We start from the raw sequence: 16,742 nt of genomic DNA on the forward strand, positions 1-16,742 counted from the left end.
GGCGCTGCGGAAGTGTCTAGTCGAGTGTCTACTCCATACTTCGTAATTGGTCTAACGCACGTTTTGTAAATTCTGGCTTTACTCCTGGCTCCTGTGCTTGTTTTTCCATACAACTTCACGTAGGTACGAGTGATATGCAAGATGGTTTTATTGCCTTAACTTCGCTCGTAAGATCTCGTGACGATGAATATTAGCGCCTAAATATTTAAATTCCATTACTTTTTCAACGCTCTTGTTATATACAGCAAGTTTGCATGTCTACTTTGAGGTCCAAATTTATTTTACGCAGCATGAACACGAACAAAAGCATACTAAAGTAAATCCATATGCTTACACAGATGCTCGAAATGCTTTTGATATTTATTTTTTTAAATGTTGGCCGCAACTGCGCTGTAATTCGGCAACCGTAACACCAATTTTAAATGACTCGTCCCACAGCGAGTCGGTCGGTATCTCGTAGTAATAAAAAGTTGTGATATCACGCGTTCTTGCTTGCCAATCCACTGGTTCGAAACGAGAGATAAATTGCTAACCGAAATAACTACGCAGTAAATCCATTGTTTCACGGGCTGTATGGGGAGTAACACCGTCTTATTATAGCCAAGTGTTATGGAGATCACGAACTTTAATTTTCGGGATCAAAAAGTCGCTTATCATGTCACAATAGCCTTTGCCATTCACTGTTACATTGGTGCCAGCCTTGTTTTTGAAAAAATATGGGCCGATGATTCCTCCAGCCCATGAACCGCACCAAACGGTTGTTTTCAATGGATGAACTGAATGTTCTTGAATAGCTTCGGGTTGTTCTTCAATCCAAATTCGGCAATTTTGCTTATTGACGTTGCCATTAAGCCCGAAATGGGCCTCATCGCTGAACACCATTGGTTATCCTGAACGCGCGATGAACACTTTTCACAGAGCGTCGATTTTTGTAATACAATTGTAAGATTTGTAAACGTTATTGAGACACTCCAGCACAAAATTGCACTCCAGCTCTTTCCAAAGGTTTAATAGAGTTGCAACAGACCGCACTATCCTACGGTGATATTTCAACATAATTAAACCCTTCAAAAACAATGGTTTTCAATGCTTTTAAAAGTATTTCTGTGTTTAAAACAGTAGAACACGCTCCCAGAAAAAACAAGGTGCGAATTAACCAGATTTATAGGATGATCGTTAGATTGTCAACATAGAATCTTAGAAAGAGTGCTGCTGGCATCCATTGAGAAACTTTTGTTCACCTGGTAAAGCCAATATCGGAAAGAATAGTGGCTCTTCGATCGTCAGAAGTAGAGCTTCACGGTCGACTGGCACGGAAGAAGCCACTGATAACAGCATCGCAATAGCACCGATGAATTGGATTTGCTCGTGAGCACATATCTTGGATTCAAATCAGTGGCGTTTTTATTCAGAGATGTAACGAAAATAAGTACATATTTAGTAGTTAGTTCTATTGTAATTGCTTTGTCATTTATTTTAATTGGAACTGCAGTAAATTTTGTTTTCTTAGTAAATATAACCTGTACGGTGTTGTCTCCATTTATTTTTAGGCACCAGTTATCAAACCATTCCTTAACTGCGTTTGTGTATCGCTGCAGTTTTTAAGTAGTAAATTCACCTTTTGTCTGATGCTAATAGTATTGTATCGTCTGCGAACGTAACAATTGAAGAATTAGTTTCGTCAGGAGGTGGTATATCTGCGGTCAATAAAACAAATAGTAGTGGTCCAAGAACGCTTCCTTGCGGAACTCCAGCAGTTATTTGATGGATATTTGAACATTGATTGTCATATTTAATACAGAACCTTCGGTCGGTTAGGTAGCTTTTTATGATAGTAGTCAAAAGGTAGCACTTTATTTATTTTGTTTTGTATAAATCCAAATTGATGATCCGGTATTATACGTTTTTGGTCTAGAAAATGGCTTAGTCAATCATGCAGTAATTTTTCAGCAATTTTAGATATTGTCGATAGTAAGCTTATACGTAGATCTATATGTTGACACGGTAGTGGGATCTTTACCCGGTTTTAGCAATGCAATAATCTCTGCCATTTTCCAGAGTCTCGGAAAATATTGTAAGTGAAACATTGCATTAAAAATGTTTCGCAAAAATATATATGCCTTGGTTGGTAGCTCCGTTAATGCTTTTCCTGTTAGCTTGTCATATCCGGGTGTTTTATTCCTTTTTTGATGCAAGCTATTATTTTGTGCGTATTCGTCCTTTTTATTTTTATAAAATCATAGTGGAAGTTGTGCTGGTTGTGATTTTCTTTTCTTCGTCATTTGATAGAACTTTTTCGAAGTAATTAGCCAAGTGTTCGCTTTTGTAACAGCCCATGAATTGTCATCTTTTTTTAATGGTGGTTGATGTTTTATTTGAGTTTTTAATTTGTTAGTACATTTCCATAAAGAGTTGTTTGTATCTTGACAGGGAGTCAGATTCTTCAAATAGTTTTCGATTTGTTTGTTATTTCTCTTGTTTAAGGTATCTTTTAGAATTTTTGTAGCTAAGCTTAGTTTTCTTTTGTCGTCAGGTGATCTAGTTTTTTGCCATCTTTTTCTTAACTTTCTTTTCTCTATAATTTGCTTCTTAATAGAAATGTCAGTTGTTGCTGTGTTTGTTCTATTTGCTTGCTTTGGTGCCGATCTGATCCCAGCTTCTAGAACTACGTCGTTGTAATGGATAATGGCATGTTCAATGTCAAGTTGCGCTTTTAATATCACATTTGGTATAAGTTGATCGTCAACATAGTGGCGGAATTTTTTCCAGTTGGTTCTGTCATTAAGTATGCGAAAAGATGTATCTATAGATTTAATAAGACTTACATATTCAGGTAATATCGGCGAGTGATCAGAAGAGAGTTCATAGCACGACTGAATTGTCAATTTGTTATGGCTTATGTTTTTGGTTATGTAGAAATCGATCAAGTCTGGAATTTTTTTCCCGTCAGTTGGCCAATAGGTAGGTTCTCCGGTACTTATAAATCTGCAATTGTTTTTGTTAATTGCGTTAATGAGAATACGCCCCTTTTTGTTGGTAAGTCTTAAGCCCCTATCAGTGCGTTTTACATTGAGATATCCAGCTGCAATAAATCTATTGTTAAGCGTCTTTATGTATTCGTCATATTGATCCGAAATTATTATATGTCTAGGTGGGCAATAAAGGGAGGAGTTAGATACTCGTCCATTTTTGTCATAGATTTGTAGTGTCGTGGATTGAAGATAAGGCGTTGAATACTTTGGTGCATTAAATGAAATAATTATAATTTTTCCTTAAATTTCTTAAATAAAAAGCTTGACACAGATTGAAAAATTTAAATTTATAAAATAAAACCTGATATGAAAACAATTAGGTGTTTTATTGAAAAGAGTTTCAAATGAAGAGAACCGGGTATCGCTCTTAAGTAATTCGAGTAAATTCAAATAATTTGTGAAATGCTAAGCTGAAAGAAGTTCTCTGATTGTGTATGATTTTTTTTTACTAACGTTAAATTTTCCCTCCTCAATAATATCACGACTACAACTAGTAATAACTACAATTGAACATTTTAGCAGCAATATAATAGTTCAACAACCAATTTACATATTAAAAGGCAACAATTTTAAGCCCTCATAATTGAGCTTTGGCGTATTTCAAAGAAAGTTCTCCTCTTCATCAACATCTCGTATCCATCTGATGATTGAAATTTGCTTACGTCAACTGTCTAAGACATTTTTAATTAAACCTAACTGCCACACCTTCTCAATATTGGACCAGCTTTTATTTCATCCTACGAAATGCAACTCGCTAAATGACAGCCAGCAACTCGGTGTTGGTAGTGGATTGAAAAATGAAAATTACTCATACGACACGTGGTACATGCAAGGGAATTGGTGGCCAGGCATCAGTTTATCCATTGCATTTGTCACTTTTCGATGTTAGAAGCCCCAACTGACATCCAACAAAAGCAGCACAACTATGGTTGTGACAATAAAAGCAACAACACGAACATAATCTCCAACGTCATCAACAGCATCTATTCATGTTGCCGCTGATAGAATCTTGTTATCGTTGACATCAACACGTGCAATATATGATGATGTTGCACTTACTGTGCGGCGCGCACATTCATTCACACATACGCACCGCAACGACCATCACCAGCAGTCAGTTCATCAATTCGTTTCAGCTTTGCTCACTTTTCCGGTCAGTCAGACGCATTTCCGTTACGTATTGTAACCGCAATCGGTGCATTGCTCACATCAGCATATTATTGGTATTTTTGTTCTTGTTTTCTTATTTTTTGTAGGCAGATGCTGCATGAGCAAATTTTAATGTCACTTTAATATGAAACGGAAATAGCATGAAATTGCTTCGCCCACATACCGTAGTGGATAAGAGGCTGCCACGAAGCGAAGCACTGCGTGAAAACGGTTGATGAATATACAAATAGACGAGCACATACGTACATATGGGTGTGTGAGTGTGTGTTTGTGAAAAAGTTTGTAAGTGCACAATGTACGCTTGATTACGTGACCAGCGATGGATCGCCTACATTTCGTAACAGTCAGCTGGCGACCAAACATACGAATATTTGCATGCATACATACACAAATGCATTTTTTTATGCTGGCCTTACTGTGCAACAAAACCAATTTTGCTTTGCCCCTACCAATTATTCTTTAGCTCCTTTCGGCACCTTCCTGATCATTCCGCTTGAGTCGATTTGTATTGTGCGGTAATATCCGGCGCATCGGCGCTCATCAATTCATTTCACGGAAATGCATCAGACCAACGTCAATGCAGCTGCTTGTTTGTCGTTTTGCTTGTGCAAATATGTGTATGCGCTGGAGTGTGCCGCTGTTTGCTACCAGGAAGCGAAAGTTTATTGTTTGCACCCCACATATTTTCATGTTTACTGTCCAGTGTTTGCAATTTGCTCTAGCCGGTCTTCAATTTTCAATAAAAACACAGCGACTTAATATTTTTATTATTTTCTATTTTTTTTTTTTTTGTTATATCCTTTTTTCCTTTATTTTCATTATTTTTCCTTTCGCTTGTTTAATTCGCTTCCTTTCATATTACGAGTAAAGAATAAATTGCCCTTTCTGTGAAAATCAAGCAATCGACGTATTTTGGTATTTTGTGGATTCGAATTTGCCATTTACTTCATAAAAGTTTTTAAACTGTTTGCCCCCTGCATCGTAGCTTAGCAGACAGTTGGTTTTTTGAGCGTCTGCTTTGTTTTTATATGTCTCCCTTGTCCGCCAATTTCTGAAGCAGTGCGTTTATTCAATCCTGCAAGCTTCGCCATTTCCGTGACGCTGGCAATATTTCCGCTATTTTTTGTCCTTTCATTGGAAAATTTTTGTTGCGTTTCATTCAGACAGACAAGTGAAGTTTCGTTTCATTGTTAGTCCTTTGTTTTATTGTCCGATAGCTTTACCGGCCAAGTTCGTTTTGGATAAATTAATTCTTTAATCTAACGTTTTGAAAAGATCTTCTGAGTGTATATATTTTAGAAAAATAGTACTCTTCTTTTCAGTAGTTAGCCAGCCAACGGTCTGAAAGATTTTTAATGTCAATGATATGCGATTGGCCCGAATATCTCCCGTTTCCCTTACCAAATTCCTTGAATCAATATTGGATTAATTCATTTCTTCGCATATTCAGTTACAGTCGAGTAATAATACCTTATCGGCCGAGCTTAACTAAGCCTATGGTAATAAAGAGCTCATTTAACCAAAAACAAATGCACATCCATACAAAATAAATAGCTTTTTTCTCTGCACTTCCAACGTTGCTTCTGCGCTCATACAAAAATACAAGAATTAGCAAATCGCATGGACTGGCCACTACTAGAAAGAACTTTCTCTCTATCACTTGATGTGGTATGCTAAGGGCTCCGAACCTATTATCGCGAAAACCTACTCGAATATAACAGCCGCCGTGCGTGCTAAAATAGTGTTAAATAGTTGAAATTCTTTATGAAAAACGAGTTTTTTGCCGCTTTGTTACTTTTGAATTTTATTCTGAAATAGTTCGAATTTCTAAGGTCAAAATCTCGTACAATAAACCTATATGTACCCATAATTCTGAAAGTTGTATGAGTCATATATTTCTTCTTTCGAGATTTTTAGTGAGTTGCGTTGAACGAGTTAAAAAATATTTTTATATTGTACAACATTTTAATTTATAATTTTCTTAGTCTTGATGCATGGAAATTTATTATCAATATGAAATTTTGTATGGATTTCATACGAAAAATTTTGGTTTTAAGGCTCTAATTGACTTAGACCATTTTCAAAATTAATTGAATGTCCTATAAATGACTTAATGTAATAAGGAACTATGACTTTTGAAGCAATAACTTTAATGAAATAATGCAGGAACATTTATTAATTATTTTTAAGAAGTAATCCATTTTTATACAATAATTTTTCTAGTTTTTAAGATTCTTAAAAGGTTCATGATAAACTGGAGGGATGTATGGTAGTTGTTGACGCGGATTGCTTGAAGAAAAACACAACCGTTTCGTTTCAATAGATTCTTATATTTAATTTAACAATTAGCGCGGCTGCATTTATATGCATTCCCTAAAGCGGTAATTATGCGGTAAAATATGCGATAATTGCGGGATGAATAACAAAAGCAGTAAATAAAATCTAAGTTCAAAGACCTCTAATTAAACAGCAATAGGTACCTACGCATGTACATATGTGTAAGAACAAAGGATATAGCAGAAAATAGAATATAATAAAAGCGATTAAGTGTTTACATTGCTGACATTAACCCTTGAGTAATATTATAAAATTAAAACTTAAATTAAATGCATAGACGGACTCAACAGTAGTAAACATATAATATCTTTATGTTTTTCTTCCGTTACTGGTTTAGGAGTGGTGTATGATGGAAGTAATTTAATATTTTCGTCTATTTTTGGGATTCCTCTTTTAGGTGACGGATACAAAACGTGGAATTTAGTATTATCTAAAGAAGATTTGTAGAACATTTTATAAGGTTATTTTTTCAAGAAACGCATCCATTGAATTTTCAGCCAAAAGACAGATTCGCACGCGCTATTTTTACTCTTTTTGTTATTGATTATTCCAGTGACTTCGTCGAAATGAAATCCGGCTGCGACATTCGTTTTACCGAAAATAGCTCCTTCCTTCTACACTTTTCTATCACTTCATAATAATGCTCAGGGTTATATAAGTAAGTTGCTTTTATATTTTCATTTCTATCAAACCGAAATCACGGTCATTCGGTAGAAAGGAATGATCCGATATCAAAAATGTGTGGTCTACCGTTTCAATATTTTATTATTTGACTGAGCAATATCAATGGCGGCCGCCGTAGCCGAATGGGTTGGTGCGTGATTACCATTCGGAATTCACAGAGAGGTCGTTGGTTCGAATCTCGGCGAAAGCAAAATTAATAAATAACATTTTTCTAATAGCGGCCGCCCCTCGGCAGGCAATGGCAAACCTCTGAGTGTATTTCTGCCATGAAAAAGCTCCTCATAAAAATATCTGCCGTTCGGAGTCGGCTTGAAACTGTAGGTCCCTCCATTTGTGGAACAACATCAAGACGCACACCACAAATAGGAGGAGGAGCTCGGCCAAACACCTAACAGAAGTGTACACGCCAATTATTTATTTTTATTTTTATATCAATTAATTAATTTAACGCTACTTTAATGTACGATTTAGGCCAGAACAGGCATCACTGTAAGCTACTACGTAGTTATAATATCCTCCATATACGCTAAATTATAGGGTGGGCCATGTAAAATTTGCTTTTTGAATCGGCTATAAAAAAAAAAAAAAAAATCAATATTTCTTTACAATTTTTTTTTTTTTTAAAGATTGAACATTGTCATTTATGAATGAAAAATAATATCGTTCGTGATCAACCCAATTTTTAAGCACATTTTCGATTGTTTGGGCTCCAATTTCATGAATGGCAACTGCGATTTCGTGTTTTAAGGCATCAATCGTCTCTGGATGGATTGCATAGTCCTTAACAACTCCCCACAAAAAATAGTCCAACAGGCTTAAATCACAGCTCCGAGGCGGCCAATTGATATCGGAATTTCGGCTGATTATTCGGTTTTCAAAAACGGTAGCCAAAATTTGGCCGTGTGACAAGTTGCACCGTCCTGTTGAAACCAAATGTCGTCCATGTCATCCTCTTCAGTTTTTGGAAACAACTCGTTGAGCATGTCACGGTAACGCTCGCCATTTACTGTAACCGCGGCTCCTCGCTCATTTTCGAAAAAAATGGCCCGATGATGCCGCCAGACTAAAAACAGCACCAAACAGTGACTCGTTGTGGATGCATTTGCTTCTCCACAGTAACGTGTGGATTTTCTGAGCCCCAAATCCGAAAATTTTGCTCATTGACGTAGCCACCAATTTGAAAATCAGAAAAGAAGAAGAAGACTCACCACTTTGGAAATAGGTTTTCAATATTTCCCAATTTTGTTCAAGCGTATAGCGTCCCATTTCGTAAATGTCAAACCCTTAAGTAAATTATGAACACATTTGACATGTCATTTGTGTTACCCTTCTCAAAAAAATAGGTGGTTCAAAAAGCAAACGCTATATGGCCCATCCTGTGCTTGATGCTACTTCCTGTGCACCCCTTGATGCTGTTGTCATTATGCAAATTATGGAAGCCCAAGTTATAAACATGCATATTTCGCTAATGACAGGCTAACGAATCAGTTGCGGAAGTGCTTTTTGTAAATCAAATGAGAATCCATAGTATTCGCTGGAATTTTCTTTGGCTTTTTTCTGGTCCTCTGCAAGACAGTTCCTAGCTCCTTCGTCATTTTGTAAATGTACATCATGACTTTCTTTAAGGTATAATTTCTCGTGTTGTTGTTGTTGTAGCAGCATAGACATTCCCCCTAAATAGAAGTATATATGGGGAATGCTGCTGAAGTGACAGTCCTTGGCCGAATATAAATCCGGGTCGTTCCGGTAACATAGAACCGACTGTCGTTCCCACGTTCATTATTGCTTGCTTGGATTTTTCTATTCAGTAAATATAAATTACATGTAATTTCTTCAAATTTTTAACTTAGACCACTTTCATAATTAATACTAAATGAATGCAGTATAACTTTGAAATTACATCCACAATCTATTTTTGACGATATCGTGAAAATTATATTTAAGATAATTGCAGCCTTGAAATCCAACGAAGAATCTCTCTTGCCAACAAGTGCTACTTTGGACTAAGTAGGCAACTGAGCAGTAAAGTCCTCTCACGACGAACAAAACTAACACACTACAAGGCTCTCATCATGCCCGTCCTAACATATGGCGCAGAAGCTTGGACGATGACAACATCCGATGAAACGACGCTTGGAGTGTTTGAGGGAAAGATTCTGCGTAAGATTTTTGGACCTTTGCACGTTGGCAACGGCGAATATCGCAGGCGATGAAACGATGAGCTGTATGAGCTTTACGACGACATAAACATACCGCAGCAAATAAAGATCCAGCGGCTACGTTGGCTGGGTCATGTCGTTCGAATGGATACCAACGCTCCGGCTCTGAAAGTATTCGATGCGGTACCGACTGGTGGTAGCAGAGGAAGAGGGAAGCCTGCTCTGCGTTGGAAAGATCAGGTGGAGAAGGACTGGCACCAGTTATCACGAGAAAGATATGCGGTTCACTAGACAGGGCTAACACCCTTCTCCCTCTAGACCCAACCTGTCGAAACAGCATGTTTCCTGGGCCTATCTTTAGATGAGCTAGACGAAGACGACCAGTGATATACCCTACACTGACAGGGCTTGTATTACTGCTACAACAACAACAACAGTCACGAGAAAAAACAACTGGCGCGCTTTGTTAAACTCATTACTCGGGATTCCCGAGTCAGCTGAAGCTCTTCGTCTACAATAGGTGGGGTCGGAAGCTTAGGAAAGTGGTAAGAGTCTTCTGATGGATGTCGTTTAATATCTCTTTATATACTGTCCGGTCCAGCAGTTGTAGTAGTGTTCGTCCAGGATCTCGTTAATATAGTTGAAGAGATGCCTTGTGACATGTTTGCGAGATGGCCCAGTCTCTAGCAAATGTCTGGAGTTACAGACATTTTCGCCAACATAGGAGACCAGTGACACTCTCTCTGGTAGTTGGGGGAGCGTCGAGATGTAGAAGTTGAAAAGCAAAGGTGAAAGGCAAGATGCACCTTTATCCTTCACTGTTTTGAGCTTTGATCTCGAAAGACGACTGAAAAATGCCGGCACCTCTTTAGTCCCGACGGGCAAGTCGACTGTGGAATATCATCTAGTAGCGTGGAGTAGCTGACTGTGCCGAAAGCCTTCTTCAGGTCCAGCGCTACTAGTACAGTGCTCTCGCAGGGGCGGTTTTGGTTAAGCCGCACTTTATCTAGAGAAAGTAAGTGGCGCACGGTTGTTCGACAGTTTGTGCAGCACAATGCTTGGATCTGGCGACAGAAGGATGCAAAATAAATTGCCGGCTAAAAAATCTAGCGCCTCTCTTCGGCTCCGACGAGGTACAGCCGTTAAAGGTGTTTGCCACCTTGTCATTGACGGATTCGATAGGGACCTTACAGTGGACGAAAGCTTACTCTCACCAGTGATGAAGTTGCATGTCTTTAAGTTCTCCTTCCATTTGGCCCGCTTAAGCTGGGTGACCAGTTGTTGAATCTCCAAATTGAGATCCCTTATTCGGTGATTCCCACGCTAGTTTGCTAAAACGGCTGCGTCTGCTGGAAAATTGGGATCCTTCCGGGAAGCCGGCCTAATTATAGTTTTGTTAAAGTTAACATAGGTTCAGTGATTCGCGAAAACAAAGGGTACAGGTCTCTTAATCGAGACGATAATGGGCACATGGTCTGATGCCAGAGATAGCAAAATTTCATATTGTTGATAATTGTTAATAATAAACATTCCAGCATATTAGTTATCAGGCAACGTTAAAGTAACTGTTATGGGCTGCGGAAAAACTATTTATTTTATGTATATTAACAGTTATATATATACACTCTTTTTGGGAGTTTGGCCTCCTATTTGTGGCGTGCGTCTTGATGTTGTTCCACTAATGGAGGGTCCTACAGTTTTAAGGCGACTCCGAACGGTCGATTTTTTTATGAGGAGCTTTTTCATGGCAGAAATACACTCGGAGGTTTGTCATTGTCTGCCGAGGGGCGATCGCCATTAGAAAAAACTTTTTCTTCATTTTGGTGTTTCACCGACATTCGAACCTACATTCTCTTTGAATTCCGAATGGTAGTCTCGCACCAATCCATTTGGCTACGGCGGCCGCCGTAAACAGTTATAAAGCAACAAAAAAGGGTTAGGATAAGATTCCTATTGATGAACTAAACAATATTTCTAATCTAATAATTGGTATATAACTTTATGTACCTTTATAATCAGCATAAAAATTTCTCTCGAATCTCATTTTCGAAATTTTTCTGGTGAAACCATAAGTATTCTTTACTTCAACCAAATATTTAGGTTTATTTTAGGTTTTTCGTTTTTCGTTTTACTTTTATTTAGGTATATATATTTTTTAATTTATTAATGTATTAATAAGAACGGCCTTAATGTTCATACAGTTGTACAAATTCATATAAATATATACAAGTATATGCCCGAAGATAAATATACAAATGTACATATACATAATTTGTTATATGCAATTGTCTGAAATGTGTACATAAAACCGGCACCGTTGATCAAATTGCAATACTCGTCGCCTTCGCTCTTTTACTCTCACTTTAGCTTTATTTATTAAATTTATTTTTTTTTTTCGCCGGTCAGGCAGCTGTTATTGTAGATATTTAATCTAACGTTTTATTGCCAGTATTCTTATAAACAAATATCGCTCTCTTTAAAAACTTAATGTACGCAGAGAAGTAGACTCCTTGAGCATACGGTTGCTTTATTGTATCACTTCGCAGCTCCTTTTAAAATTTGCAAATTTTCATTTTTTTTTTAACTGTAGGTAATAGACAAACGGTGATTGACTTTTTTGCAGGGCATTAGTCTGTGAGCAATCGTCGCCGTATCGCGTCTACCAGTGGCTAGTCAGTGTTTTTTGTTTTTAATTAATAAAAGTCCAATAACAACGTAATCTAAAATACTTGTCATAATGTTAAGTAAGTGTACCTTAATTGCAGCCATACGTTTTTAAAAATATTCTTATAAATACCTACATTGATACATAAATACATACTACCTCAGGAGCACCCAGCAGACTTACCTTGAGTGTTGCTATCGGTGTTGGTGTAACCCTTGGCTACTGGTGCTACTGGTGGTACCGGCAATGGAAGAATTGCAGCTCAATGCCAAAAAAATGGCGTCGTATTGGCACTTTAGACCAAATCAACATATTTCCCCTAAACTTTGGTGCACCATTACAATTTGATGCTGACGCTGAGGTCGATTGCGATATGTTTGGCTTAAAATTAAATGATTGTCGCGATCGTGCACTTGTAATAGTCAGCGATGAAAATGACATGATCACCGAAGAAACTTATCCACGTACGATGTTGATTAACACAAAATTGGTGGGATCACAGCTGGAATTGAGTGCGCCCGGTATGGAGACGATTACGTTGGATGTGAGCATTTTAAAAACAGAAAGAGAACAACTTGAAATGATGACGCGGCGCATATACATAAAAGTGTACTTAGTTGGAGCCAAATATGACAAATGGTTGTCCAAGTTTCTTCTAAATAAAGATAGTGGCATACGACTGGTCCACTATCCAATAAAGGAACGCGCTAAGCCAATTGATTCAGGCATGGCTCAAGGGCCAGCTATTTTGAAAGATGATGATGTGAGTTGAAAAATTGCCTTTATTATTGAATTTCTATTCTAGAAAATATTTGGTTTATGAAAATAAAAAAAGGGAACCTTCAACGACGCCATCAACTTCGTGCTAATAAATTTATCATCTATTGAGCAAATAAACGCTCGCTTACGACAATCGGTAGATCCGTTGATGTTTCACGGCAGTTTCCACCTGAAAATGGACTCTCATGATCCCTTTGCTGAAGAATCCTGGAAGTGGATAAAGATTGGGGATAATGTAATATTTCGTGTGATTGCAGATAACGAACCGGGCATTGCGATAAGAAAGTGGGTTTCAAACATAATTTAGTAAAAAATTGTTACTTCTTTTTTATTTTGGGATGTCGCCTTTCCAGAGATCTTCCTTTTACATCATTTATCGTTTACTTGGGCTTACGCGCCGCAGGAACTATCAAGAAGGGCGCAGTGATTTACGTACCGAATAAGTGAAGAGATTTAATACAGCGATAGTGCCTAAGAATATTTATTTTTTCTTACATCATTTTTAAAGATTTGCATATTGTATGCACACATCTCTTAAACGATCTAAATAATAATTAGAATGATTCTATAAATAATTAAAATAAAAAATAATACTCATTGGAAGAAAATATAAATTTAATATCGTCCAGGTACAAAATTGAAACTTTTGCACAGTTTAATTTTTTCTTGAAACGCTGGAAAAATGCATGCTTCATTTGCGTGAGCATCTACCAAGTATTCCATTATTTCTGAGCAAACGCGGCACCGTTGATCAGATTACAATGCTCTTTCACCATTGCTCTTTTACTCTCACTTTAGTTTTATACTAATGCATAGTTAGTTTTTTGTTTTAAAGCCGGTCAGGCAGGTATTCAATGTACATATCTTCTCTAACGTTTTATTGCCAGTATTCTTGTAAGAAAATATCTCTCTCTTTAAAAATTAGTGCACGCAGAGAAGTAGATTCCATACCCACATATCGTGATTTATTACACCACTTCGCAATCCCCCTTATGAGTATATGCATTTCTCTCGTATTCCAGTTAGCAAAATTGTATGCTCTCAAATTTCCAGTTTACTTTTAGATAATAGACAAACTGTGCATGACTTTTGTTGCAGGGCATTAGCCCGTGAGCAATCGTCGCCGTATCGTCCACATTAGCGGCTAGTCAGTGTGTTAAAATTAACAAAAGTCCAATAACAAACGTAATCTAAAATACTTGTCATAATGTTAAGTAAGTGTGCCTTCTTTCATTGTTAAAACATAAATATATATGTACGCACTATCTAAGGAGCGCCCAGCGCAGTTACCTACAGTGTAGCCGTCGGTGTGGGTGTAACACTCGTTTACTGGTGCTACCGGCAATGGAAGAATCGTATATCAATGCCTAAAAAATGGCGTCGTATTGGCACGTTGGACCAAATCAATATATTTCCCATTAAATCTTGTGCGCCATTAAATCTTGATGCCAACACTGAAGTCGATTGCGATATACTTGGCTTAAAATTCAATGGTTGTCGCGATCGTGCACTAATGATGATCAACAATTCAAATGAAATGATCACCGCGCGTGTTTATCCTCATATGGTGTTGATTGCCACAGAATTGGTGGAATCGCAGATATTACAGATCAGTGCCCCTGGCATGAAGTCGATACAATTGCACCTGAGCACTTTAAAATCAGAAGGCGAACAAATCAAAACGATGGTGTGGAGCACATCAGTAAATGTGTATCTAGTTGGAGCTAAATATGACGAATGGTTATCCCAGTATATTCTAAATAAAGATAGTGGCATAAGGCTGGTTCACTATCCATTGGAGAAACCCGTTAAAGCAATTAATTCCCGCATGGTTCGGCAGCCATATATTTTGAAAGAGGATCGTGTGAGTTGAAGAGTTCCTTAATAATTGAATTTTTATTCTAGCAAATATGTATATAAATAAAGGGAACCTTCAATGACGCCACCAGCTATATGCTACTTAATTTATCATCAATTGAGGAACTAAGCACTCGCTTATCACGATCGCTAGATCCGTTGCAATTTCGTGGCAGCTTCCACCTGAAAATGGACTTTCCCGAGCCTTATGCTGAAGATTACTGGAAGTGGGTGAAGATTGGTGATGATGTAGTTTTTCGTGTAGTGGCCCCATGTACTCGTTGTATATTCCCTAATATAGATGTAAAGACAGCAAAGCGTGATCCCGATGGTGAACCGTTCAATACGTTAAAGAAGTGGGTTTCGAACATATTTAAGTAAACCATTATTACTGATTTCTTTATTTATTTTAAGGTATCGCCTATTCAAAGGCTATGCTAGTCCAGCACTTGGCATTCACTTGGGCTTACGCGCCGCGGGTTCTATCAAGGAGGGTGCAGTTATCTATGTTGAGGATAAGTGAAGAGATTTTATGCAGCTATAGTAAACAAGAATATGTAATACACAAATACATATCTTAAGATCCAACAAGAAAATTAAGTGGAACTGTGAAAAATATGTTTATTTAACGATCTACATAATGATTATAATAATTCTATAAATAGCTAAAATAAAAATAATACTGGTTGGAAGAAAAAATATATTCAATGCCCTTCGTAACGTTTTGTCGGCCTACCAACTCCACGTTGAAAAACAGTGTAGATCAAACAATAGGTAAAATAGGTAAAACCTTATTAGTTCAGTTGGACAGAGGTAGCTCGGAAGAGAGTTTAGTTAATTACTCACTGAGTTGAAAAACATACTGCAAAAATTGCAAATCAAATAAATGCTTTGCACTTTATTTTGTATTAGACATAGCCTAATCTCATACCTACATATATTATATGCTTGAAACCTTATAAATTATATAATGTTAAAGAAAGTACATGAATTTATTACCTTTTGTATTTAAACTTATGTATAATTGGTTATCAAAGTACTGAACAAACAAAATTGTAAATAGAAGATGTGCAATCTTACGGTTTAAGGAATAAGGACGATTTCATAGATACTATCTATAAATCTAATTAGGCGCAAAGTGATTCAATAAACAAAGACCGAAAACTATTTAATGAATTACCAAGTAATATAAAACATTAAGACGGATAAAAGGTTATATTAACGAAACGTATGTTATTTAATAAATACTGAAAGTTTAAAATAGATAAACAAATTTTCTAACGAAAAAACGTAATAGCAAGACTAAGTTATTAACACCGTCGCGACGAGTCAAGATTAAATCAAAAAGTAGGAAGTGGGATACAAATACCAGAGCTCTCACTTAAGCTAAGCTTCCGACTGCCATACCACTGCATTGTTTTCAAGCTGAGCATGCAGCAATCAGAGGGCAACCCTCCCCATATAAAATCAGCCACTAGTTTCTGAAATAACCAAGCGACCATTAAATCGCAGCTAAACATTTGCGACAATTAATGGACCAAACAGTGTTAAGAGAGACAATAAACGGCATTCAACGGGAGAAACTTACCACTTTCTTAAGCTCGCGGCCCCGAATGCCGTTATCGGAGTCCAACCCCCACCCATTGCAGACAAAGAGCTCCAGCTCCCACGAGAGTCCCGCGTAACCTTGGCACAATTACGTTCTGGATACTATAGCAGGTTAAACTCCTACCTATCCGAAATTGACCCCGACAACTCAAAATTTTCCAAAACTGAGTTTTTTGCATAAATTAATTCAGAGTACACATTTCTAACTGCTGCAAATATTTCGTTCACATAACTATCTTCTTTAACTGGAAAAATACTGTTATGTCTATTTTTATGTCAAGTGTGTTGCTTTTACACAATCAACTAAAGAGAATTATTTTTAGTTGCGTTAATGGGCTCACAGCTGATTACTTTTATTACACATAAAGAGTTTTATTTTGAGTTCTGCCTCTATAGCTGCAAAAAGTGATAAATTTCGTGGTATATTATTTTGCATTGTGCTTCTTTAGT

The 16,742-nt window shown here is 37.2% G+C and overlaps 2 protein-coding genes across 2 annotated transcripts; both read left to right on the plus strand.

Annotated features, from left to right (window-relative positions):
- The first annotated feature begins 11,956 nt into the window (after nucleotides 1–11,956).
- Nucleotides 11,957–13,424, plus strand: LOC128858288 (uncharacterized). Its single transcript, XM_054094439.1, has 4 exons — nucleotides 11,957–12,126; nucleotides 12,212–12,810; nucleotides 12,883–13,112; nucleotides 13,181–13,424. The coding sequence occupies exons 1-4, from the start codon at nucleotides 12,120–12,122 to the stop codon at nucleotides 13,272–13,274; spliced, it is 930 nt and encodes a 309-aa protein (XP_053950414.1). The 5' UTR covers nucleotides 11,957–12,119; the 3' UTR covers nucleotides 13,275–13,424.
- Nucleotides 13,425–13,567: 143 nt separating this feature from the next.
- LOC128858286 (mitochondrial amidoxime-reducing component 1-like) lies at nucleotides 13,568–15,851 on the plus strand. Its single transcript, XM_054094436.1, has 4 exons — nucleotides 13,568–14,041; nucleotides 14,099–14,691; nucleotides 14,754–15,040; nucleotides 15,099–15,851. Exons 1-4 carry the CDS (start codon nucleotides 14,035–14,037, stop codon nucleotides 15,205–15,207), a joined length of 996 nt encoding a protein of 331 aa, XP_053950411.1. The 5' UTR covers nucleotides 13,568–14,034; the 3' UTR covers nucleotides 15,208–15,851.
- The last annotated feature ends 891 nt before the right edge of the window (nucleotides 15,852–16,742 follow it).

Source organism: Anastrepha ludens, chromosome 3 (assembly GCF_028408465.1).
Source record: "Anastrepha ludens isolate Willacy chromosome 3, idAnaLude1.1, whole genome shotgun sequence".
Taxonomy (NCBI): Eukaryota; Metazoa; Arthropoda; class Insecta; order Diptera; family Tephritidae; genus Anastrepha; species Anastrepha ludens.

Bases quoted from the DNA above. Each gene is read 5' to 3' on its own strand.
- LOC128858288 (XM_054094439.1), top strand. The intron at 12,811-12,882 runs GTGAGTTGAAAA...AAATAAAAAAAG, and splicing joins CTATTTTGAAAGATGATGAT to GGAACCTTCAACGACGCCAT. The intron at 13,113-13,180 runs GTGGGTTTCAAA...TCGCCTTTCCAG, and splicing joins CCGGGCATTGCGATAAGAAA to AGATCTTCCTTTTACATCAT.
- LOC128858286 (XM_054094436.1), top strand. The intron at 14,692-14,753 runs GTGAGTTGAAGA...ATATAAATAAAG, and splicing joins ATATTTTGAAAGAGGATCGT to GGAACCTTCAATGACGCCAC. The intron at 15,041-15,098 runs GTGGGTTTCGAA...ATTTATTTTAAG, and splicing joins CCGTTCAATACGTTAAAGAA to GTATCGCCTATTCAAAGGCT.